We start from the raw sequence: 25,264 nt of genomic DNA, 5'->3' as shown, positions 1-25,264 counted from the left end.
AGGGGTATGAATAAATAATGGCGTACATTTTAGTTATCGGGGATTAAAAATTGAAACATGCACGTGCTGGAAATCTGAAACAATCAGAGCTCCGGGAACGTTCAGGAGATAACGCCATAACTGAAAAGGCTGTGACTGTTTCAGGACAAAGACCCATCATCAGAACTAGTTCTTCAACCTGGAGAGTGACCTCTTTTCCACAGAATGCTGAGCTTCCAGCATTTCTGGTCTTTTCGTTTCACACTGTGAAGCCTCATGATATTCAACAGACATCACTCTGGCACCTTTAATACAAGCATGAAAATCCACAGAATCAATGCCACTTCAAGGCAAATGTACATAGAACGATCCATTTTCTTTTATTAATGCGGAGGAGAGAAAGCACCAAAAATTCCAAGAATCTCTGGGTTCAAATATCAACTCAACCACTGGGACTGCTGCCACATGCAACAAATGTCAAAGTCAAACTTCTCCTTGCATTATCTTATTTTTGCCATTATCACTCTTAAGAGAAAACCAATGCTGCTTATTGTTAAAGCAAACCTTGCAGCACAAAGTCATTTTTTGGCCTAACAGGCCTCCCTTATTCTTTGACGAGCATCTCACTGAGCTGTTGTCTCCAGAAGTTCTCCCTCTATTATACTACCTGCTTCAATGAGCTATCACGTAATTTATTATACACTTTCAAATATTTTGAGAAAAAAGTATCCATATATTTCCCACTTCTCCCCTTCACAGCACATTTTCCCAATTCAGTAACGACGCTTGGACTCATGTCGTTAACTTTACTCTCAATTTTCAAAAGAAACAACTGGATATAGATTACTTGGAAAGTTGGACAGCATGGTGGCAATGAATTTAACCCTGAGGTGTGTGAGGTTTTGTGGACAATTTTATTTATGTATGTTACATTTTAATCCAGGGGCGGCCAACCTTTTAATTTTTAATTTAGACATATAGCACAGTAGCAGACCATTTCGGCGCACAAATACATATCAGGGTGTAGGTTAATTATGCAGCACTGTGCTGTATGTCTAAATTAAAAATTAAAAGGTAGGCCCACCCCCTGTTTTAATATATTATTACATGACAATAAAAGGAACCTTGAGAATCTGATGAAACAGAAAGGGGCAGATAGGTGCAATTCATGGTGCGTTGATAGTTTGGGTGTGAAATTGAGTTTGGGTGGTGACGGATAGCTGTTACACATGATGGAGCTGTGTGACCAGTGGTGTTAGGCAGGGTTCAGTGTTGGGACCGCTATTGTTTGTGATGTACATAAATGACTTGGATGAAATGCATGAGTGGGCTTGCAAATGCAAAGATTGATGGAGTTGTGGATAGTGCGGTGAGCCATAAAATACAGCAGGATAATATTTCTCTTTCCAAAATGGATGACTTCGCTTTTACCAACATTGTACTCCATTTGCAGGACCCTTACCCACTCATTCAAGATGTCAAGGTTCTTTCATCATAAACATACATACATACAATGTGTTAACATTTGTTGGCTGTAAAGCTACACAAAGGGGTGCCACTAGCCCAGTGCCCCCATCTTCAAGTGAAAGTAAAAGAGAGTCCCTTCAGAGACACCAAGTGTCTGTGGATTCATCTCTTGTACTCCCGTAACCACTGCAGCCTCATGGCCACCTGACTGTTCCAGCGGTGAACCCAAGCTCCTGGTTTCAAACCTCTGGTAGGTTCAGGAAGCTGTCAGTGCCCGAGGCAGTTCAGGCCTGCTCACCATCAGCACCCTCACAAATCCCTGGTTCCCAAGAACCTGGTGGGAGTCCTTTGGTCTCCAAGCCCTTCGCTGGTCCACTGCCATGGTCCCTTTCTCTGTAGGGGTCTTTTCCAGGTTTCTCCTTCTTGGGGAGGGGGGATGGGGCATGTTCTCCCTGAGTTGATCCGCAGATCCCCAGGAGCCCACATCCCTCATGGTCTGCTGCCAAGTATCAGTACCGCCATCTTGGATGCATATAACTGAGCTATCTGATGTCAGTACACACTGCTGGCCCTTTCTGCAGGCTGTTTCAAACCTGTGCATTACGACGGGCAGTAGGACCCCCACAAAGACATTGCTCCCCATTCCCAAGTCCTCCAGTGGCAGCACTCTTGATACCGCAGCTGCAAGCGCTTTTTTCACACCGCATCCTTCATACAGTTTTCTTTTGCACTCAATTTAATGTAATCAGCAAAGATGTGCCACACTTGATCCCCTCTTCCAAATCATCAATGTGGACTGTGAAGAGTTGTGGCTTGAGCAACAACCCTGTAGCATTAGTCTTACCACTGACTGCCAACAACAGAACACCCATTTCGCCCAACTCTCTGCCTTCTGTTGGATAAACAATCCATCCATGCCAATACATCAACCCCAACTCCATGCATCCTTATCTTACAAATGTCCAGTGTGCAGTACTTTATTGAACAGCTTTGGAATACCAAATACACATCCATTTGTTTCCCTCTGTCCACTGCACTCATTATATCCTCAAATAAGTAAATGTCAAACATAACTTGCCCTTCTTGGATCCATGTTGCATTTGCCTGATGGAATCAGACACGTCATCATTTCTTCCATGATGAAAGCTTCATTTATTTTCCTAACTGTAGACATAAGGCTATCTGACCTATAGTTACCCCACTTCTGCCTTCATCCTTGTTTAAACAGCAGCATGAGATTGCAGTCTTCCAATCTTCTAGAACCTGTCCAGAGTCCAGTAAATAACCCCAAATGCCTCTTCTACAGGGGTGTATTGGATGATTAGAAGTGGTGCATTGTACCCCAGTGATAATAGATAGGCACCGCTTAATGACACGATACGTTCTGTGAAATCTGGCGTTATGCAATGTGGACATTGTGTGAACATCATGTTATATACTGTACTTAGCAAAGCTATATGGGATACTGTAGTGTACCTGTAAACATTTTTATTTGTAAGTAGGGATCAGTGTGGGGACCAACACAGGGCTGTGGGGAGAGAGTGTGGCAGTGGAATCCGTGTGGGGACCAACACGGGGCTGTGAGGAGAGAGCAGGGCAGTGGGATCCGTGTGGGGTTTGATACAGGGCTGTGGGGTTTGATACAGGGCTGTGGGGTTTGATACAGGGCTGTGGGGTTTGATACAGGGCTGTGGGGTTTGATACAGGGCTGTGGGGTTTGATACAGGGCTGTGGGGTTTGATACAGGGCTGTGGGGTTTGATACAGGGCTGTGGGGTTTGATACAGGGCTGTGGGGTTTGATACAGGGCTGTGGGGTTTGATACAGGGCTGTGGGGTTTGATACAGGGCTGTGGGGTTTGATACAGGGCTGTGGGGTTTGATACAGGGCTGTGGGGTTTGATACAGGGCTGTGGGGTTTGATACAGGGCTGTGGGGTTTGATACAGGGCTGCTGGGGTTTGATACAGGGCTGCTGGGGTTTGATACAGGGCTGTGGGGTTTGATACAGGGCTGTGGGGTTTGATACAGGGCTGTGGGGTTTGATACAGGGCTGTGGGGTTTGATACAGGGCTGTGGGGTTTGATACAGGGCTGTGGGGTTTGATACAGGGCTGTGGGGTTTGATACAGGGCTGTGGGGTTTGATACAGGGCTGTGGGGTTTGATACAGGGCTGTGGGGTTTGATACAGGGCTGTGGGGTTTGATACAGGGCTGTGGGGTTTGATACAGGGCTGTGGGGTTTGATACAGGGCTGTGGGGTTTGATACAGGGCTGTGGGGTTTGATACAGGGCTGTGGGGTTTGATACAGGGCTGTGGGGAGAGCAGGGCAGTGGGACTAGTTGGGATTGATACAGGGCTCTGGAGAGAGATCGAGGCCGTGAGATCAGTGTGGGGACTGACACAGGGCTGCTGGGGTTTGATACAGGGCTGTGGGGTTTGATACAGGGCTGTGGGGTTTGATACAGGGCTGTGGGGTTTGATACAGGGCTGTGGGGTTTGATACAGGGCTGTGGGGTTTGATACAGGGCTGTGGGGTTTGATACAGGGCTGTGGGGTTTGATACAGGGCTGTGGGGTTTGATACAGGGCTGTGGGGAGAGCAGGGCAGTGGGACTAGTTGGGATTGATACAGGGCTCTGTAGAGAGATCGAGGCCGTGAGATCAGTGTGGGGACTGACACAGGGCTGTGGGGAGAGAGCGGGGCAGACAGATCAGCTTCAGTGTACAATTTCCTAGAGCTAGCGATCACTTTTTCTAAATTGCTGCAGACTTGCTCTCAGTAACCGAATAACTATGGGACCACAGATGTAGATTTTCATTACATGAAATAAAAAAGTAAGATTACTCATGCAAAAAGTATAAACCAAAAACTGATTTGTAGAAAAAAAATCTATCACAGGAATTCAAGTAGCTGAGAAATAGAAATGGGTTTTACTGAGAATAAATCTAAAACTTGGCAATTATTTTCAGCAAGGTAAGTTTATTTAGTTTTTATATTAAATCAATATATCAAATTTTATATTAAATCAATATGCCGTGCACAATGTCTGAGGCACTGGAACCGACGGACAAGCACCAGAGAGTGTTTGAGGGATCTATTGTGGTTTAGAAAATTTGCTGGTGGCGATTCTAGCTCTGTTTGCAGAGGTCCTGATGGCTGAGTCAGGTGCCTGGGATGTCAGTGTGGAGGCTTGGATGACAGCGGTGTGGCTTAAACGACCGGTGTGGAGGCAGGAGCAGCCCAGCCTGGGGTCGGGACAACCGATGTGGACCTGCAGCGACTGAGGTGGAGCCCAGGGTTTGTCGCTGGGTGAAGTTGGCAGACCTGCTAGAGGGGATGCCTCACTGAGGTTGTGAAGCTGAATTGTGGACTGTTCATGGGGCCGGACTTCTTCATGCGAGTGGGGTGCTCCTGAGGGGCCGTGCTATGGGGGCTGGTGGTAATGTGAGTGCCTGTGGGGCACAGAGATGCCTATACTATAACTCCAGGTGCCAGAGAATGTGAATGGAGAGACTCCTTTCTCAAGCTACAGAGGGCTGCTGTGGTCTTTCAACCCTTATGGTGCTAGTATTGGTTTCTAGTCAAAGTATTGGTGGCACAGTTTTTTTCGAGTTTTTTTATATAATTGCAACTGAGTGTTTTATGTATAATAAATTTAGTTTAGCTTGTGATTTAAGTAATTTATGTAACGTTTTGAGTCTAAATTGTGTTTCGTGCCTTGTGTTTTACCCGAATGATGCACCTGTCTCCAAGAATGTTATCTCATTTTTTTTTACTGCTGCTCATTATAATTGCTACAGCTTTAAGAAATGATGATAAGCTTTGAATTTGTATTGGTTCCCTTGACCTCAGATAAAAGTCTTGGCCTCGCTTTAGTCATAGTTGTCTAGGGAGCTGCAACACCCGCCCAGAGAGTTTGGGGTTGTAGGGCACGGGACTAAGTCGACCACGTTTAGGCATCTTGTTGCCGTCCACGCGTTTCTCCAACCCATTACTATTCTGCGAGATGATCCTCTTGTCCAGTGTCTAGCCTTGTGTTTGTTGATTTTGTGCTTTGTGTATGTTTTTGTTAATTGATGTAAAGACTTTGGAGCAACAATCTGTTGTGTTTAAAATGTGGTAAATAAATAATTCAATTCAGTATCATGCAAAATGCTACATATGTCTATATTAACATATTTTTACAAGAATGAGGGTGCAAGAGTTGGATAGCGCATCTGAGCTTGTGCATGATAAAACTGACGTATGGAATGTAAAAGGCTGGCCACCCCTGCTCCACTATAACCCACCATTTCTTTCAGTTCCTTGGGTTGCATTCCATCAGTCCAGGGGACTTATCTACCTTCAGGCCCATGAATGTCCTCAGTACTACCCCTTTAGTGATTGCATCAAGGTCCTCACCTCCCACTGCATCCTTAACACAACCCTTTAGCATTCACCGTGAAGACCAACAAAAAAAATTGTTCAGGGGCCTCAGCCATTTCCATATTCCTCCTTCTCATCTTCCACTTTCATTTTAGCCACATTACATAATTATAAAAACTTTTACTATCTGTTTTTATCTTTTGTGCTAGTAAACTTTCATAATCATTTCTTTATTGATTACTTTATGGCTCTTGTTCCTTTTTAATGAGTTTCCAATCTTCCAGCTTCCCACTACTTTTGGTGATTGTGCACACAAGCTTTTTATCTGATGCCTTCCTTTATTTCCTTTGTTATCTAAGGCTGGTTCTCCTTACCCTTACTGTCCTTGTTTGTAACTGGAATATACATTTGTTGAGCACTGTGAGAAAGGAATAGAATCCTTTCCCATCCCGCACTGGTGTTTCTACCTTTACCCAAGACCACACATGAGGAACAACACATGATTTTCCGTCTGGGCACTCTCCAGCCGGATGGCATTAACATCAACTTTTCAGGTTTCTGCTAACCCAGTCTCCTTTTCCTTCCTCCTCTCTTCATTCCCTCAGCTCTCCACCCTCTTTATTCACCCAGCCATCCCTCCGCTTGCTGCTGTGCCCTCCCTCTTTTCTCCACTTATTACCCCCTGCCTCTCCCCTTTAAATTCGGACATCTGTCTACATTTTTCCAAAACATCGGTCACCTATCTTTATCTTGGCTATATAAAGAACGTTGTTTGACCTGCTGAGTTTCTCCAGCATTATTTTTGAAGCAAGGTATATGCTGGGAGACAAAGAAGTATTTGCACAATAAGAAACTGGAATGGATTGAGCCATGTTGTTAATTTCATGTTGGTCATTGGTGAAACACCCAAAATACAATGCAATCTGTACACCCTGGAATGAAACCAAGAAATAAAAATGTCAAACTGATAAATACCTCCTTGTCGGGCATATAGGCTCCCTCCAAAATAACCATTCAGTGGTGATGTTGCAGCAAACACAAATATGGCTGTACTGAGCATAGATCCTCTCCTGGAAAAGGATAAAACAGAAGCAGAAAATAGATAAGAGCTTAAAATTGAAGATATTTTTCACTCAATGTGGATTTTACATCGAATCATTGAACAGGCTGCCATCAGAAATATGAAATATTGACTCTTTTTGGTGTTAGTCTAAATCTCTCCATAATTTCATACCACATTTATTGGTATTGACTGCTAATGCTTTGCAACATGCAGAAGACAAAAAAAGGTATCACAGAAATAGCATTCTTTGTTCAGTAATTTCTTGATACATCTACAGGGGAACAGAAATGCAATGATAAATAAGGGCACTTCATCCTAAACAGACGATCTTCACATTCACTCAACGGTGAAACTTGCATGATTCAACCATGCCCAGATGGATGTCAATTCAATTTAATAAAAGCCACCGAAACCATGACGGGCTTAGATATAATTTAAAAAAAAATTTTCCCATGAGCTGGTGGTTCAAAAATCAGAGGGCACTGTTTTCGTCCAAAACAATGCAAGGTGACTGAGCTCTGTTTAATATTTTTAGAGCAGTTAGGATGTGGAACTCCCTGTCTGCAAAGGGGACTGGAGTAAATCAAACAGGGCTTTCAAGCAGGAATTGAGGAAAAATAACTTTGAACTCTGAGGAAGGAATGGAGAAAGCTGGTTGAAGGTTGGTCTGATTAGAATGGGCTAAATTACCTCCGCATGTACAATAATGTTAAACCAGAAAGTCTACAGGTGCTGGGGTTGACTGTAATACACACATGTACTAAGGAACTTAAGCAGGTCACATTGTATGCATAGGAAGTAAAGGGTAACCAAAGATTCAGGTCTGGGCTCCTCAACCTGATATTATAGTAATAATTACAACAATAGGTTACAACAGGAAATAGACAGGGTGCAGAGTTGGGCAGATGGAGTTCAAACCAGACAAGTGTAAAGTTATGCATTTTGGAAGGTCAAACTTGAAGTGGGGGGGGGGTTACAGTAGGATTCTTAACAGTGTGGAAGAGCAGAGGGATCTTAGGGTCCAAATCAAAAGACCTCTCAAGGATGCTGTGCAGGTTGATCAGGTTGTTAAGAAGGCATATGGTTTGCTGGCCTTCATTAGTTGGGGGTTTGAGTTCAAGAGCTGTCAGGTAACATTGCAGTTCTATAAAACTGTGGTTAGACCACATTTGCCTCATTGCAGGGAAGATGTGGAAGCTTTGGAGAGATTGCAGAGATTGGCCAGAATGCTGCCTGGACTGGAGAATATAGGCCATATAAGGTTAACAGAGCTAGAACTTTTCTCTTTGGAGTGAAGGATGAGGAGTGAGAGGCACAGATAGGGTGGACAGCCAGCATCTTTTTCTAGGGTGACACCAGAGGGCATTTGTTTAAGGTGGGGGGCGATGTCAGGGGTATTTTTTTGAATACACAGAGTAGGTGCCTGAAATGCCTTGCTGGGTAGTGGGACATTTAAAAGACTCTTGCACAGGCACATGGATGCAAGAAAAATAGATGGTTATGGATTTGAGGTAGGGAAGATTTAGATTGTTGAGTTGGTTTATATAGGTTGGCACAACATCATGGACTGAAGGGCCTGTACTGTGCTGGAATGTTCCATGTTCTAATAACCATTGCTGAAATGATTATATCATTTCATCAGATCGGAATGTCACAATCTTCCTTTTCTGTAACCGAACGTCAAAGTCATTTGCAGAACCACAGCAGCTGCTTAGGCCGAGATCAACCAACAGAGAAAGTTTGGTTAAACCATGATTTACCCAGTTCAACTACTCACTGGAAACAAGTCACCAAGCCATCAAGAACACCACACAATATGCATTTTGAAAGTATTTCAGTTTTTTGATATTTTGTCAAAATGTTAAGGAATGGAGCATATAAATCCAAACAGGATCCAGAGCTACCTCTTGACGAAGGGATCAGACCTACAGCAATCTTCAGTAATGCATTCACTCTCTACACGAGACTCTCTAGAGTTATCTTTAAACGTGCTAATCATGCTATGTACATTTTCATCTAAATCAGGTACTCCTCAACTTGCAACCTATGCGACATGTCCATCCGCATATACGACCAAACTTTTAAAAAACGTAAGAAAAATATAAAATTTATGCAGTTTATGTTATATTTGACAAACTATAACAGAAATACAGGCCATATAAGAGCCAAAACGTGCATACTTACTTTGTTAGTTGGCGTCCCAGGGTCCATAGGTTTGGCATGGCCATCTTGATTCCTGTGTGCATGCGCAAATCTTCGGTTGGCATATGCGCGGAGCGTTCACATATTGAACTTCAATTGGTATATGCGCGAGATTTAAGGACGCAAGTTCAATATCGTCAGGGCACACATGTGCCAACTCACCACACATGCGCTAATCGAAGACTTATGCATGCACACAGGAATTAAGATAACTGCGCCCTGGGATGCACATTTTGGCTCTTACGTGCCCTGTATCCCTGTTATAGTTTATCAAATACAATATTTGATTAAAAAGTATGCTTTAAGACTTCGATACACCACATGCGGAGGCAAAATTCCAACATCTCCATTTCAAGATATGACTGATCCTTTGGTCCCAATTACGTTTGTAAGTCAGGGTGTACCTGTACATGACAAACAGCAACGAGCCTTGAGGAAATCCACTAGTCACAGGCCTCCAGCCTGAGACCCAACCTTCCACCATCACACTCTGCTTTCTCCCACGAAGCCAATTTTCTATCCATTCTGCTCTCTCACCTTGGATCCCAAGCCATCTAACCTTTCAGAGCAGCTACTGTGTGAAACCTTATCAAATGTTTTGCTGGAATCCACATTTCCCACCTTCTTGATCACATCATCAAAAAAATCAGATTTGTGAGACAAGACCTCCCACTAAGTTTATAATATCAGAGGTACATGGATTTCAGGTGATGGCGGGGGGTGGGGGTTGGAAATTGTACCCAAGGGGCAACTTCTTCACAGAGGGTGGTGGATTAAAGGAAGGAGCAAACTGTTGGAGGAAATGGTAGAAGCAAGGACAAGTTAATGTTCAAGACATTTAGACAGGAACATGAATAGGAAAGGTTTAGAGGAGGGTGGGCCAAACATAGACCGATGGGACTAGCTTGGACAAGTTGGGTGTAATGGCCTGCTTCGGTGCTGTAAAATTCTATTTTCGTGATCAAAAGTGGAATTGCTTGGCTTCGACTCTGCTATCCTTGGTTAAAAGAACTAGTTGCTGCAGCATAAAACCAGCAGCTCAATTCTGCTGCCTGAAATATCACAGGCTGCTGGTGGTTGATACAATAAGCAAATTATGACAAAAATCCAGATTCTGCTTGCAACTGAAATGATGGAACCCCTTCATTGCATCATGACTGGACCAGTTTCAAGGGCAGTTGCTAGAAAATTATGGGGATGATATTATTTGATTTATTTCAATTATGGGAACCTTCTTAACTGGTGATAATCTTGTCAAGGATGCACTCATTTTAATAGTTTTCCCTTTATGATATTTTTCTTCCCTGAACACCTGAGCTCTCCCCTTCCCCGCTAACAAAATACATTTATACCAACCACTATTCAATTAGACCTTCAAACATACTCCAGCCTCAAATCCTTTGCCCCTTATACGCACTGCACAGAAAACCTGAATGAGCTCAATTTGATGCATGATGTGACTGTCTGCCCAAGTCTTGCATAGTTATAACAGAATAACCATGTTCAAAGACTCCCAAAAGGTATGTGCGAAAATTGTTCAGAACAGGTTCAGCAGAGCAATGAAGCAATCTTTTGGGAATCGGCCCTTGGAGTGTTACAGGCTCAAGTTCAGAGCACCGGGGAAACAAGTGAGTCATTGGAAGATTGCAAGCATGGATTCAATATTAAATATGTATATTCTTATCAGCGATTGTAAACCTATTGAACAATCGGTTCCAAAACTACAGGAAGTCAGATCAAGCAACGTTAACAGTCATAAGGGGATACAACATCTGGAGGATTGTCATAAAAAGCTGAAGAAGAAATACGACTTGCCCAACAAGACCTTTTTTGTTACCTTCAGTTGTGATTTTAACTTTCGGCCAATTTGGGCCCTGAAATGACTCTACTGGAACTCACTGAAAAGGAGAAACTACTCCATGAAGGAAATGGATACAAGTTTATTTCTAAAATGTATATTTTATTGATGAGTGAGGGCCCAAAGCCAGGTTTACATAAATCTAGAGTGAGATGGGGGTCAACAATTGACAAACAACTCTAGTCAAATCTATGTCAGGGATGTTTGATGGCTACTATCAATGCCAGGTATAGATTGGTCCATTATAATTTTTTTTCCATCAAGTATACCTCACCAATAGCACCAATAAAAACCTGAATTATGAGAGATGAGCTTTAGGTGTAGAGGTTGGTTCCTTTTACCTGGCTTTGCCCGAAGATGAGGCCTTCCTGGTATGGCCTCTGTGATACCCTAAAATCACGGGAGTCACCTTCCCAAATTAAATTCACAGAAATTGCCTGATGTGTGGCCAGGAAATGCACAGCAATAACATGGCAGTTTGACTCCCATCTACTCATGGATAGATGGTCTTTGAAGGTGAATAGCTGCATCCCACTTGAAAAGGTCACATACAATCTCAGGAAGGGATTTAACACCTTCCTAAAAAATATAGCAGCCTATTTAGAGCATATAGATACCTCACTGGTACCAATATAGGGTTAAGATTGCTACTGGCCATCCAGTAGACCTCTGTAAAGATTTTAACACTGTGGTATTATCGTGTCTCCCTATGTTTTACTGTATGCACTGACAATGTTTAATAGGACTTATATTGGAGGGAGAGGTTTTCTTGATCTTTTACATTTGTTATGATTCTTAAATATATTAAAATAGTAAATAAAATATTACCAAAAAAAACAATGTTAACAGTGAACCAACACCACAAACCTTTCCTCTCCAGGTTCAAACAACTCCAACATGTGTATGGTTCACCACCGACCGCTGTGCACAATTCCCTTTGATGTGATCACCACACAAGCATACTTTCAGACAAACTGAGGTTTGTGGAGGGGGTGGGGTGTGTGGTGGTGGGAGGAAGAAGGAGAACAAGGAATACTTAAACCATCTTTTGCTACTAGATGAAGTGCATCCAGGGCCTCGAGGAGAATCCAGCCATGATCAAGTACCACTCAGGCTCAGATCTTGAGGATCAGCATAACCTGGTACCTTGTTGCTTGAGAAGTACAATCACCCACTAAACTGCAAGTTCAGACACGCCAAAGTCAACCATTGTGTTCAAAGCTGTGCATTTCTCAATGTGAAAGGAAGAACAAGTTAGACCACTGCTGAAGCACAGTGAAAAGTGCTGCAGGATGTACGTACTTACTCTGTGTACAAGTCTTCTATCATGGCCACAATGATGACAATAAGGGATACAAAGAAAATCTGGCAACCAGACCCGATCAGTGAAGAGAATATTAATGGATGACTTGATGGTCTGAACACATCCCCATGAACTTGTTTCCATCCGTATTCATCTCCCAGATCCCTGTCCTGTTAAAACATCATACACAAAGAACAAGTCCTAGCCAGTACTGATTTCAAGCAACACTATCAAATGTTAATTTTCAAGGGCTAGTTGGAAGCTGCAAAGCAAAAAATATATATATTACTTGCTTTAAGCACCTAAAGTGAAAGTTTTATAAACAGAAGAAGCGGCATCAAGGAACCTTCAGGATTGTTGTCATACATCTACCCTTTGTCCCCCAGAACATTGGGACGAGTATCCTGGCAGTTTGCAGGATTTCTCCAGTGGGGGCTTTGGAGAGAAATAATGCAGTAGCATATTTATAAGGTCCTTTATGCTTCTCATAGTGATTGGGGAAATAAAGATGGTGTGGGGGGGGTAGGGTAGTTAGAGTGGTATCAGACTGATGACAATAATTGATACAAAGGGGTTAAACCATAAAGCAGGGAAATACATTTGGCAAGAACTCGAAGCCCATGAGAGGATTTAACTTGCCCTACTTTATCAGGAGAACTTTTCATGACATTCAGAGACCACAGAAGACATAGCTTATAAATCTGGTTTTTAAACTTTAATCATAGATGTGTTAGATTGACAATGGTGTGGAATTAAAATGATTGGCCGATAGGAGACTGGATGCACTCTGGGAGGTCAGTGTGTTGAGTCCACTGCAACACAAGGTCTTCCCAGAGGGCAACATTTTAATTCCACGCACTGATGTCATGCTGACGTGTCTAAGCTCTCAAGTATTGCTAAACCCAAAACTACATGCAAATTGGAAGAACACCTGTGTCGGCAATCTCCAACCAGATGACAACAATATCAACTGCCAATTTCTGGTATCCCCTCCCCTGGTCTCTCCATCTCCCTACCCCTCCAGTTTTCACCCCTTTCTCTCCTTCAATCAGAGCACTAGACTTCTTTAACCTCTGCCCTCTCCCCCATCACTTCACAGCTTCTTGCAGAAAAAAATGGCAGCAGTGCCAGAGCCACCGTAATGGCAGCTCTGCCACTGGTTCAGAGAGTGGGAAGTGGAGTCACAGCACTCCTCCGCAGGATTCTACTGCCCAGTCCAACTGCTGGCGGTTCCCTGCGGGCATTAAACAGCTTGCTAAAGCAGCTGACGCTTGTTTATTTTAACATTCTGCAACCTCAACATCTGGGCCTAAGACGGCGGCGCCTAAGTTTGGCAGTGTCCTCGAGAGGATGCAGATTCCTGGAAGCAGAGGACTGGCATAGGCCATCATAAAACAGGGAGACCATACCCACCCCATCCCCATTTGAGAAGGAGAAGCAGAGGAAATGACCATGGTGGTGGACCAGCTAGGGGTTCTGTGGCTGAAGAACACACAGATGGCAGGCTGTTGTGACTCAAGGCGAGGAATCACGCAGGTTGCACACTACTGGAAACTGTGGTCAAGGGACTCATGCCAGTCTGCGGACTGCTGGAGACTGGCTGATAGGGTTCTAGGTATCAGAGCTGAGATGTGAGAGGGAGGCAAGGGCTTCCTGATTGTGTCAGAGATTTGGATCTGGAGCTCAGGTGGACCAGTGGTTTGGACTGAAGGATGTGGGACGCTGATGGTGAAACCATGGTCATTCAGTGATGATGGGGGTACTTTCTTTTTCTGACCGCAAGGGGTGCTGGGGCAATTTCCTGCTGATTGTGAATCTTTGTCTGCCTTACATAGACTAAAGGTAATTTTGTGTTACATTATATTTTTCTGTTTTATTACATGACAATAAGAGTCTTGAATCTCTTACCTGTGCTCACCCCTTCTTAGTCTCAAGAAGGCATCCTGACCTGAAACTATTTCTGCCCATGGATACTGCCTGACCTGCTCAATCCTTCCAGCTTCTCACTGTTTACTCATATTTCTTTATAAACACATATTATTGACTCAAATTTGCTGTCGATGGTCAGTCATTGAATATATTCAAAATAGGAATCTATATCCATTAAGGGAATCAATATACGGTGTTAGGATAAACCCTAGAAAGAGGGGCTGAATTACGAGTATTTCTACATTTTGTTTTCAATTCTGGGTGCTATGCTTCAAGAAAGATGTAGTTTTGAACATGTTGCAAATAAGATTTTACAAAATAATCCAAGGATGAGGGGCTACAGAGACGATTACTGGGGTGTCTCCCCCCCCCCCCACCCATCCCTCCCAACATCGACGTGATCTACTGGGATTGTTGTCTGAAGATGGCAGAGAAAATCATTGAGGACCCCTTTCACCCCACACACGGCATCTTTAAGCTGCTTCCATCGAGAAAGAGATATAGGAGGATCAGAGCCAGCACCACCAGGCTGAGGAACAGTTTCCTCCCACAGGCAGTGAGAATGCTGAACGACCAAAGGAACTGACCCTCCGAGACTCTCATATTCACAAAACAATATTTATTTATATAGATGACATAACGGTACTTGTCTGATATGTATACTGTTCGTCTGTATATGTGTTGCGCGTGTTTTGCTGCCCCGTCGCATTGCATGTGCAATCAGATGGCAATAAACTTGACTACATTTCTATGGATGGATGAAGAAGCAGGAATTGATTTTTTTTAAAAACAGAGGGGATAGCAAGAGGATCTCATGAAGGCTTGCAACAATAATAAATGGATAAAAATACAAAAACTCCAGTAGCAGAGGCAAAATGGACCCCAACATCAAACTAATTTCAGCTCAACTTAATCTTACCATGTCATCCATTTCTTCTTCCTTACTATACCGAGCATAATCCTTTCGTAATGTGCGCATTAGAATCATGGAAACCAATCCAACCAAAAAAATAACCATCATGAAGGAATTGAAGATAGAAAACCAGTGAATCTGTTGATACAGAAAAATGCATCTTTTGAGTGAAGATGAGATTTTCTTTAATTTTACAGAACTAGCAAACTTTTAAAAGGATTAGCAAGACCTACAGGAACAATCTGCAGCAGGGGCAATATACAAGATGCACTGAAACCCTTACCTACTGCGGCCATACAGGCACTCAATAGACATTAAAAATAGTATTAAATTGAATTGTCACAATGCACTACATATATTAAAAATAAACATAAAAGGAAAGATAAATATTCATACAGATGCGGGATGCAACTTAGCATATTGAAAATAAGGACGAGACACAAAGATTACATTTCAATGTCACTCAAGAATAAATACACACAAGACACAGGAGCAGAAATAGGCTATTCAGCCCATCGAGCCTACCCCATCATTCAATCATGAGCTGATCCATTTCCCTACTCAGCCCCATTGCCCACCTTCTCCCCATAACCTTCGGTGCCCTAGCTAATCAAGAATCTAGATATTTTAGACTGCAATGTCAGGAAAATCGTGGAAAAAATTAGCATAATGACTGCCCGTTTGGTTGATCACACTGGGCTCCTTTTTAGACTGCAAGTACCTGATTGCAAACGCCCCTGTGATTGGACGTGCAGAAGAGTGGATGACCATCAATGAATTTTTCTGGTACAATTTACACTGCAGGCTTCCTCCAAAAAGTTGCAGGGATCCTGCAGGATAAATCGTGGTGCAGAAATTGACTCAAAATTCCTGCACACTCCATTTTAGACTGCCTCCACAATCATCTTTGCAATAAATTTTACAGATTGACCACCCTCCGGCTGACGAAATTCCTCTGCATCTCTGCCCAGCAATCCTGAAATTGTGCCCTCATCTTTTCCACCATAGGAACATTTAAAATGTTTAAATGAGATTCCCCCTCCCCCCTTCAATTCTCTACATTTCAAAGAGTACCAGTCAAGAACTGTAAAACATTCCTCACTTGCTGACTCTTTCATTCCCAGAATCATCCTTGTGTACCTCCTCTGAACCCTCTCCAACGTTAGCACATCCTTTCCTAAACAGATCACAGTGAGGCCTCAACGGTACCTTATAAAGCCTCAGCATCACATCTATTCCTCTTGAAATGAAATCCTGCATTGCATTTAGCTTCTTCACCACTGTCTCAACATTCAACTTTATCTTCAGGCTGTCATGCACAAGGACTTTGCATCTGGGAATTTTCACCCCATTTAAAAAGTAGTCTGCCCTTTATTTCTTCTACCAAAGTGCACGTCCAAACACTGTCAGACATTGTATTTCATTTGCCTCTTCTCCCAAGTCCTTTTGCAGCTTCTGTGTTTCCTCTACACTACCTGCTCCTCGGCCTACCTTTGAAGAGTACAACTGGGAAAGAAGGAGAACTGTAATTATGAAATGCAACATACTCTGTGCTGAAAGAAGGATGGATCAAGATACTTATCGAATCGGTCTTCAAACTTTACATCAGATTTCTTCCATTTCATCTAGAAAAAGCAGGAAACAATACAGTACAATACACATGAATTTGGCAAAATGTTCAATTAAAACACGACGGCACAATATGCAACACGTCTAGTCACAGAACTCCATTACAGCATCAATCTTACAATGGTTAAGCAATTCATCTTATTTAGCCTGAATATGGATGGACATTCTAGCCAAAGAAAACCATGGAGATAATGTTGGTTATCAATCTATCCTTACCACCTTCAAAATACAGGATGTTCCTTGACAATTAAAGTTATTAAAGTTTGTGATGCAGTCCGTTTTCAACTGACCTGGTTGCAGTATGTAACATGGCATGACCAAGCACAGATTGAGAGATTCTTAAAACACTCAAATCAAAAAAAATTTGGGTAGCAATTTTAAGACTGATCTGGAGTTCCTTTACGAGTTCCCTTATTCGATGGCTCAACAAAATTGGCATCAAGTCATTGAACAGATGGCCACTGGAATTAATTGATTTGGAGTTCTCTATATAGTGTCTTGCCAGCATAACAGCTAGCAAAAATGTTCAAGGAAATCTGCCATGAGCTCTTGTACAAATTTACTCGAATATACAATTAGTATTAACACTAATAACCATTCTCCTGTTAAGAACAAAGAATGGGGCTGTACTAGAATTTGAAAAGGACGATTGGCAAATTCCAGTGCACAGTAAATGTAAGAAAAACACAACAAAAACAGAGTTAGTCAGTATTAGTAACAGGAAAAGGCTTTCAAACTGCAATTTTAGTAAAGCAGACATCACTGGCATGCCATAGTTTAATTATAGAATCATGTTGGCATGGGAGACAGTCATTGAATTCAAGATTGCATAGAAATCGATTCAATTTCATTCCACCATCTTTCAACGCATCCTATAAATGACCCTTCCTTGATGGCCTTAGAAAGCCAAGTGATTGCTTCTGACATTTATTCAGATTGTATCTTCAAATCCATGTCTTTTACACATCGCTCTAAGTATTCTCAACCCATCTGAGAAAGGGAATTTATTGCATCTAAACCTCTGATTCAGTCTTTTCACTTTTGTTTGCTGGCAAAGCAGTATTTATTCTTCATCTTAAGTGACTGTTTTAAGCACTGAGGAGCTTGAAAGGCTAGTTAAATGCTAACTAGCAAGGCCTGAAATCTATGCAGAACAGACTGGGTGGAATTGACACCTCCATTTGGGGACTGCTGAATCAGTATCATGACCATCAACATTACCCATATTCTATTCAAAACAAATCATTTTAGTTTAATCTAACATTTAGCAAATTTAATAAGCAATAACTACACTGATGTTTTGAAGTATGTGAAAAATAGAAATTTCATGGCCTCTTGGATCCAAACAATTGAAGTCCTAATCATTTTCTTTGGCCAGTATATACTCAGCCCATTCACAAATCACTTGAAGACTAAGAACAAGATTGCAACTAAAACCTCCAGTTATAATGGGAGGTGAAAGAAGTGTGGTTATCTTTGCTTCAATATTATTAACTAAATACTTTGCACTTGCCAGAAGACAATGAAAAGTGGGCCCAAATGTAATGAGAAGCACAAGGTGCTAAAATACCAAAACAGTATTTGCTGTATAAAGGAAATTGGATACTTCTGGAATATGAATAACATTCAAATAGATTGTGGACAAACAGGATAGGGCATCATGCATAGAAATAAACCAGGAGTCCGAGATGGCTACACAGCATGTGTCGTGAACAGAAATTTACAATTTGCACCACTGAAAAGATGCTTTATTTGTAATTGGTGTTCCATGCCCAAAAAATAAGCCAGTTACATTTGTGCAACATTTGGTTCCAATTGTAAAATAAAATCAGATTTTCTTTATAAAGCTATCCTTACCGAATAAGACATTGGAATCTTAGTGTTAGCCACCAACTTGACCTTTCCCTCGCTGGTCAAGTTAACATCCACAATTCGGTTGCCATTGTAACCTATTTCAAGTTTTTTGTAGGTCCAGAGGAAATGATCCTCTCCATTTTCATCTGCTTCACCTACAATCCCTACGAAAACAAAAAAAATCCTGCAGTTTAGAAAGCACTCCCATTCTTCTTTGCAAATGGTTAATTTGTGAAATATCTCAAATGTATACTTCCCAAAAATATAATATACCTAAGGAAAGAAATAGAGCATTAAATGTGCCATCCAAATCAAAAAATGCTAAGTCCAGACACTTTTTTAACTGAATGGGGAACATAATTGAACTACTAGAACTGATTTCAGTGGACAAAGACTTGGGAATAAAACAAATAAAAATAAACCAAGGTTCCTGATGATAATCCAGTAATACATGTGAGAGAGTACATAACATTGGATGACAAAGAAGGATCAGGTTCAATCACACCATACTCAAAATTCTAACCAATATGCTCTGCCCAAACACACATGAAGAATAGCTAGCTACTAGCACTCAAACAAGAGGGTGGAGAGGGGGGGGCGGGGGAATGATGTTTAAGTATCCCAGCAGGCTTGCTAATATCACAAATGCTAATATCATCAAATCCCTTGTTAACCATGGAAAGATAATGCTGACAACACCTAAAACAAAAGTTGACCTGGTATGTAATGAACAGTTGTGGTCATATTTAATAAATTGTATCCCCTCTGTATCCAACATGTTATGCTATGCACTTCCACTATCTACATGCTCTCACCTCCAGACACACTTCCTCTCACCTCCAGACACACTTCCTCTCACCTCCAGACACACTTCCTCTCACCTCCAGACACACTTCCTCTCACCTCCAGACACACTTCCTCTCACCTCCAGACACACTTCCTCTCACCTCCAGACACACTTCCTCTCACCTCCAGACACACTTACCCATCCCTTTTGGCGAAGGTACCACTCCCTTTGGAACTCCTTCACTCCCTCATCTTCCCATTAATCGCCCCCTTGGTATCTACCGTAGTGACACCTCCTCCCTCACCACATTCGGGGCCTCAACAGACCTCCCAAGTGAAGTAACATTTCACTTATGAATGTGCAGGGGTTATCTACTGCATCTGGTGCTTCTGCTGTGGCCTCCTCTACATTGAGAGATCATTTCAATTAGCACCTTCACTCTGTCCGCTGCAATTACAGGGACCTCCCAGTGGCCAACTCATTTTAATTCAACATACCATTCCCACACCAACACGTCTATCTACCTTGTGCTGCCAAACTGTGGCTACCCAGAGTTTTAACACCTAATATTCTGTCTGATCACTTTCCAACTAGATGGCATTAAGATGGACTTCTCCAGTTTCTGTTACACCCCTCCCTGAGTCTCTCTCTTTTCCCTATCCCTCTTACTCCTTTCCTCCAGCTCTCCTCTCCCTTCCCTCTCCATTCAGAGAGCTACCCTCCCCCTATCACCGCAGTATTTTTCCTCTTCTATCCCCACCTAGGATCTCTTACCTGTTAGGCTGTGCTCCTTCCCCTGCCCTTTCCGCTCCTCTCCCCTTTACTCAGGTGCCTGCCAGCTTTTTGCTCATACCTCGACGAAGGGCTCAGGCCCGTAATGTTGGTCAGTGATGCTCTGTGACCTGCTGAGTTTCTCCAGCACTTTTGTGCACTGCAACCCTTGCATCTGCAGACCTTCCGATTTAACTCTCCTCAAAAAGTAGCGTTTTCAGATATTCCTTAAAATGTGAAATGGAAGGTCTAAATACTTCCTTCAACACATTTCTTTAGCAGGCAAGTGAGCAGGTATATTCACATGGCCCATACAGTAGTATGGAACAGTTAATGCAAAAAAAAACTTTATTGTGCAGACTAATTGTGTACATCTCCGCACTAATTCTGCATGCAGTTTGAACATGAAATACAACTTTAAAAGTAAAGAAAAAGTCCTGCAGGAAGGCTAAACAACAGTGAGGAGAAGACAACATTTCTATGAGGATGGTGTGCAAGATGGGAAATGAATTTGAACATTTTGGTTTCTCCATTGATGCGCTGTCCTTATTCTTTGAGGATCTCGTATTTTCAGCATTTCTGAGTAGCCATGGCGACTTGCTGTAGTGTATGCACCAGAAGATTTACGTTGCTATTATGTTGCGCCTAGAGTGCATATTTCAGAGATTAACCTGCAAAGCTACAACTCCGGATTCAAGACACCATGAAAAATGTGGCCAGCATCCATATCTCTGAATACAGAGCTGCCAACCAGCTCACCTTCAACCACATTCCCATCAGCATATCACAACCCCATGCTCTCAACTCATCTGTGTGAGATACCTTGCATTAATTTAGATACACTAAAAATCACCTTCCCCACCTGTGGCACTGTCATTCTGAGGTGCATCCCATCGCCTCACTGGTTTAAAACCTCTGAATAGCACCAGCTGAATAGTTTCATGCAAGATATGTGTCCTCTCCAATTTGGGTGCAGCCCATCCTTCAAGTATAGATCATCCCTGCACAAGGAGAAATCCCAATGATCCCCAGAAAACTCAAGCCCTGCCACACATTCATTTGTCCAAATATCCATCAATCTCAGATTTGAAAACATCTATGATTCAGCTTTAGATTGATCATAGATCATAGATGGCAGAGGTCGACAGCATCGAGTCCATGCTGCTGAAGATCCAGCTGCGCTGGGTGGGTCACGTCTCCAGAATGGAGGACCATCGCCTTCCCAAGATGGTGTTATATGGCGAGCTCTCCACTGGCCACCGTGACAGAGGTGCACCAAAGAAGAGGTACAAGGACTGCCTAAAGAAATCTCTTGGTGCCTGCCACATTGACCACCGCCAGTGGGCTGATATCGCCTCAAACCGTGCATCTTGGCGCCTCACAGTTCGGCGGGCAGCAACCTCCTTTGAAGAAGACCGCAGAGCCCACCTCACTGACAAAAGGCAAAGGAGGAAAAACCCAACACCCAACCCCAACCAACCAATTTTCCCCTGCAACCGTGTCTGCCTGTCCCGCATCGGACTTGTCAGCCACAAATAAGCCTGCAGCTGACGTGGACATTTACCCCTTCCATAAATCTTCGTCCGCGAAGCCAAGCCAAAGAAAGAAGAATTAATCAAATGAGTGACTTTTTGACCACCTTTGAATCACGGGGTGGGAGAATTTCAGACATTCAATATCATCTCAGAAATGCACCGATAATCTCTATCTGAGACTATGGTGGTGTTTCCCTCTTCAGTTAAGGGGCATAATCACAGAATCCATGCAGCCAAATCCTTAGAGAACCTACTTTTTTAAACTCCAAGTGAGTGTGGCCTAACATTTGCTTTTCACCTCAGAAGTGAATTTAGTAAACCTCTGTTACACTACCTCCAAGGCAAACATTTGTTTCGACTTTCAGGAGTAATTTCATTAAATTTCAAATGAAATACTATTGGCTAAAGATGAAGATTATAGAATTTAGAATATATTGCAAACTGATTCAAAAATTGACTTAACAACAAAAGACCAATGGATTTGGGGCAGGGAGATGTGACAAGTGATCAGCTGGAAGCCCAATTATACCTCGTATTTACTAACAAATTACATTAAAGGATCATGGGAAACATCCAAACACATGACATTTTGAACAATATAAATCCAATCATTAAATTCCAGGCTCTGCACATAATTCATGAAAAGTCTCTTACAGGTATGAAGAAAGGGTAATGGAACAAAGCTAATGGAAGTGGGTTGGAGTTAGTTGTAGCTATGATGGATACATTTACAGACATGCTGGTTGGTCAGTTAACTGGTCATCATGAATTGTCCCTATTGACAGAATCTGGGGGAAATTAATGGGGTTATGGTGAGAATAAAATAGGATTTGTGTACACGAGTGCTTGATGGTTAGCACAGACTAGGTGGCTGAAGAGTCCGTTTCTGTCCTGCATGAATGATAAATTTATAATTTAAAAGGGTGATTGACGAACACCATGATCGATGGGCCATAGGGTTGCATCTTTTTATTACTCTATAGCAAAGATTAAACTGCACTTGGGAGTGAAGTTCTGGGCACCCAAACAGGATTATAACTGATTTGGATTCAAAAGAAAAAAAAATCACAAACTAGGACTGTTTCCCCCAGAAAGGCAAAGGGCAATTTAATTAAAGTTTTTGTATTAGTTGAGAAACAATCCAAAAAAGATATTTCTGTTCATTGAGGAATATAAAATGAATGGATGTGGCCAAAAACTTGAGCCTGATATATTGCGTCACCAGATCCAGCTCCAACAGTCTCATCAAGTTTGCAGCTGACACAACAGTCGTCGGCCTTATCGGCAACAACGATGAGTCGTGCTAAAGAGAAGAGGTGGGAAATCTCGTGAAATGGTGCGAGTAACAACCTGAGTCTCAACATGGACAAGGTGAAGGAGATGATCGTGGACTTCAGGAGGACCAGAAACAACCACCTTCACAACAACTCTGTAGTAGAGAGTGGAGAGCACCAGGTTCCATGGAATTTCCTTAACTAGTGACCTATCATGGACACACAACATCCTCATACTTGTCAAGAAGGCACAACAGCAACTGAATTTCCTGAGAAGACTGAAGCGGGCAAGACTACTGGCCACCATTACGTCTACCTTCAAGAGGAGCTCTATCGAGAGTGTCCTAGCAGGCTGCATTACACTGTGGTATGGTTGCTGCAGAGAAATGGATCAGAGGTGAATCCATAGGATCATAAGAGTGGTAGAGAGGATCACTGGGATCTCCCTCCCTCCCCTCCCCCCCCCCCCCCCATTGACGTGATCTAGCAGGATCGTTGTCTGAAGAGGGCATGCTAAATTATTGAGGACTCCTTCCACCCTGCACACAGCATCTTTCAGCTGCTCCCGTCAGGGAAGAGATGCAGGAGGATCAGAGTCAGCGCCACCAGGCTGAGGAACAGCTTCTTGCCACAATGCTGAACAACTAAAGGAACTGCTCACCCGAAGCATCCAAGACTTCCATTTGTACAAACAATACTTATTTTACAGACACAATACTTGTCCTGCATATGTACTATTTGTCTGTGTGTGTTATGTCTGGTTGCGTGTCTGCATGCTTTTGCACCGAGGACCAGAGAACGCTGTTTCTTCGAGATGTACAATCGGATGACAATGAACTTGACTTGAATGTGAAGTTATGGAAAATATTCCTAAATGCAATAGATGACACACTTTTGGCAATCTCTTGTGCATACTGCAAATGATGCTGGATTTTCTATTAAATCCAGCATTAAATACCTTTAAGGAAAAATCACAGATCATTCTTTTGTGGTTGGTTCGAGCTTGACTTTTTAATCAATGAAGTCAGAAAGTATTCCTTTTGCACACAATAGGCACTCAAAATTTGGACTTTTCCAACAAGCTGAGGCCAAGGAGCCATTCCAAATTTAAAACTTCAGGTAGCTGTTCCAAATGTTCATCTACAATTCAGTAATAAACAAGTTTCAGGCTCCAGCAGAGGTGAATGCCCTGTTCATATTCTAGTATTTTTGGAAAAACACGAGTGGAGAACCTCCAAAAATTGATGAAATAAAATTAAGTTACAATCCTGTAAACATACTTTTTTATTTTGAACTGAACTAAATAGTCACTTACCCCAAATTGGCAAATCATCGATGTACATCTGGTACCAGTAGTGGTTCTTGATAGCATAAATAAAGGCATCTCGCTTTTGTTTATCCAGTTCAATTTCACAGTACGTACTTTGCATAACATCATCTAAATAAAAATAATGCATTAAATTGTATCAATTGGCATCAGAAACAAAAAAAAAAGTTTATTCAAAAATTCATATACCCCATCTTGTTATACTTTTATTCTTACTCCTGGACTTCAAGTTAATATTTTACAATTTCTGGATCTTTCATAATTCCAGAAGTGGAACATAAGGATCTTTTAATTCTGCGGTTGGAAGCTGCATTGAAAACGTCTCTTTTTACGCGACTTTTTGCCACAAAATAAAAACTTTGACATCAGTTCTATGGAAAACTTGTAATTAACTGGGCATCTTGAATAGAGGAAACATCCCATGGGACTTCAATAAATTAAGGATAAAGTCAGAGCACAGAAATAGGCCTTTCAACTTACCATGTCCACACTGACCCAAAACACCAGAGAGCACTGAGGAACTAAATAAAGGTTTGGACAAAAATATGAATTTAGTATAATTTTATGATGGGATGGGAAAGGGATAAACTATTTAAAAATAAAGGGACTGAATTGATTTTTGTATGAGGCACAACTGCTGAAATGTCTGCATGTTTTGATTTATTGTCACATACCACCCTGAGATTCCTTTTTCCTGCAGGCAAGGTAGTGCAAAAAACTGTACACAGCGCAAACATGTAAACAAACAATTAACTGTAAATAAACTGACTGTGCAATATAGAGAGATACAAGTTGTTCTGAAATGATAGAAGCAGTGGATGAAATTTGCAGCATCCATGAACTGAACAAGGCATTGCAATGAAAATTATAGCAAATTGGATTGATTTAGAACACACAGAAAATCTGAAACTTGAGTTAGTGGGGGAAAAAAAATCAATACAGTGATTAAGCAGAATCTTAGCATTAATAGAACAAAGGACTTACACTATTCTCTGGGGCCAGGACAAT

General features: G+C 42.1%; 1 protein-coding gene across 1 annotated transcript in view; it reads right to left on the bottom strand.

Moving 5' to 3' along the window:
* tm9sf3 (transmembrane 9 superfamily member 3) overlaps nucleotides 1–25,264 on the bottom strand; it is an 88,830-nt gene that overhangs the window by 23,039 nt on the left and 40,527 nt on the right. The window contains exons 3-8 of the mRNA XM_069885840.1: nucleotides 24,245–24,367; nucleotides 18,566–18,726; nucleotides 16,627–16,704; nucleotides 15,086–15,217; nucleotides 12,241–12,407; nucleotides 6,787–6,881 (exon numbers count right to left, since the gene is read on the bottom strand). Of these exons, the coding sequence (XP_069741941.1) occupies nucleotides 6,787–6,881; nucleotides 12,241–12,407; nucleotides 15,086–15,217; nucleotides 16,627–16,704; nucleotides 18,566–18,726; nucleotides 24,245–24,367 (756 nt within the window). The remainder of the gene's footprint in view (nucleotides 1–6,786; nucleotides 6,882–12,240; nucleotides 12,408–15,085; nucleotides 15,218–16,626; nucleotides 16,705–18,565; nucleotides 18,727–24,244; nucleotides 24,368–25,264) is intronic.

The sequence above is a fragment of the Narcine bancroftii genome, chromosome 6 (assembly GCF_036971445.1).
Source record: "Narcine bancroftii isolate sNarBan1 chromosome 6, sNarBan1.hap1, whole genome shotgun sequence".
NCBI classification, from domain to species: Eukaryota; Metazoa; Chordata; class Chondrichthyes; order Torpediniformes; family Narcinidae; genus Narcine; species Narcine bancroftii.
The sequence above is the reverse complement of the archived record's forward strand: the minus strand, read 5'-3'. Positions and strand labels throughout refer to the sequence as shown.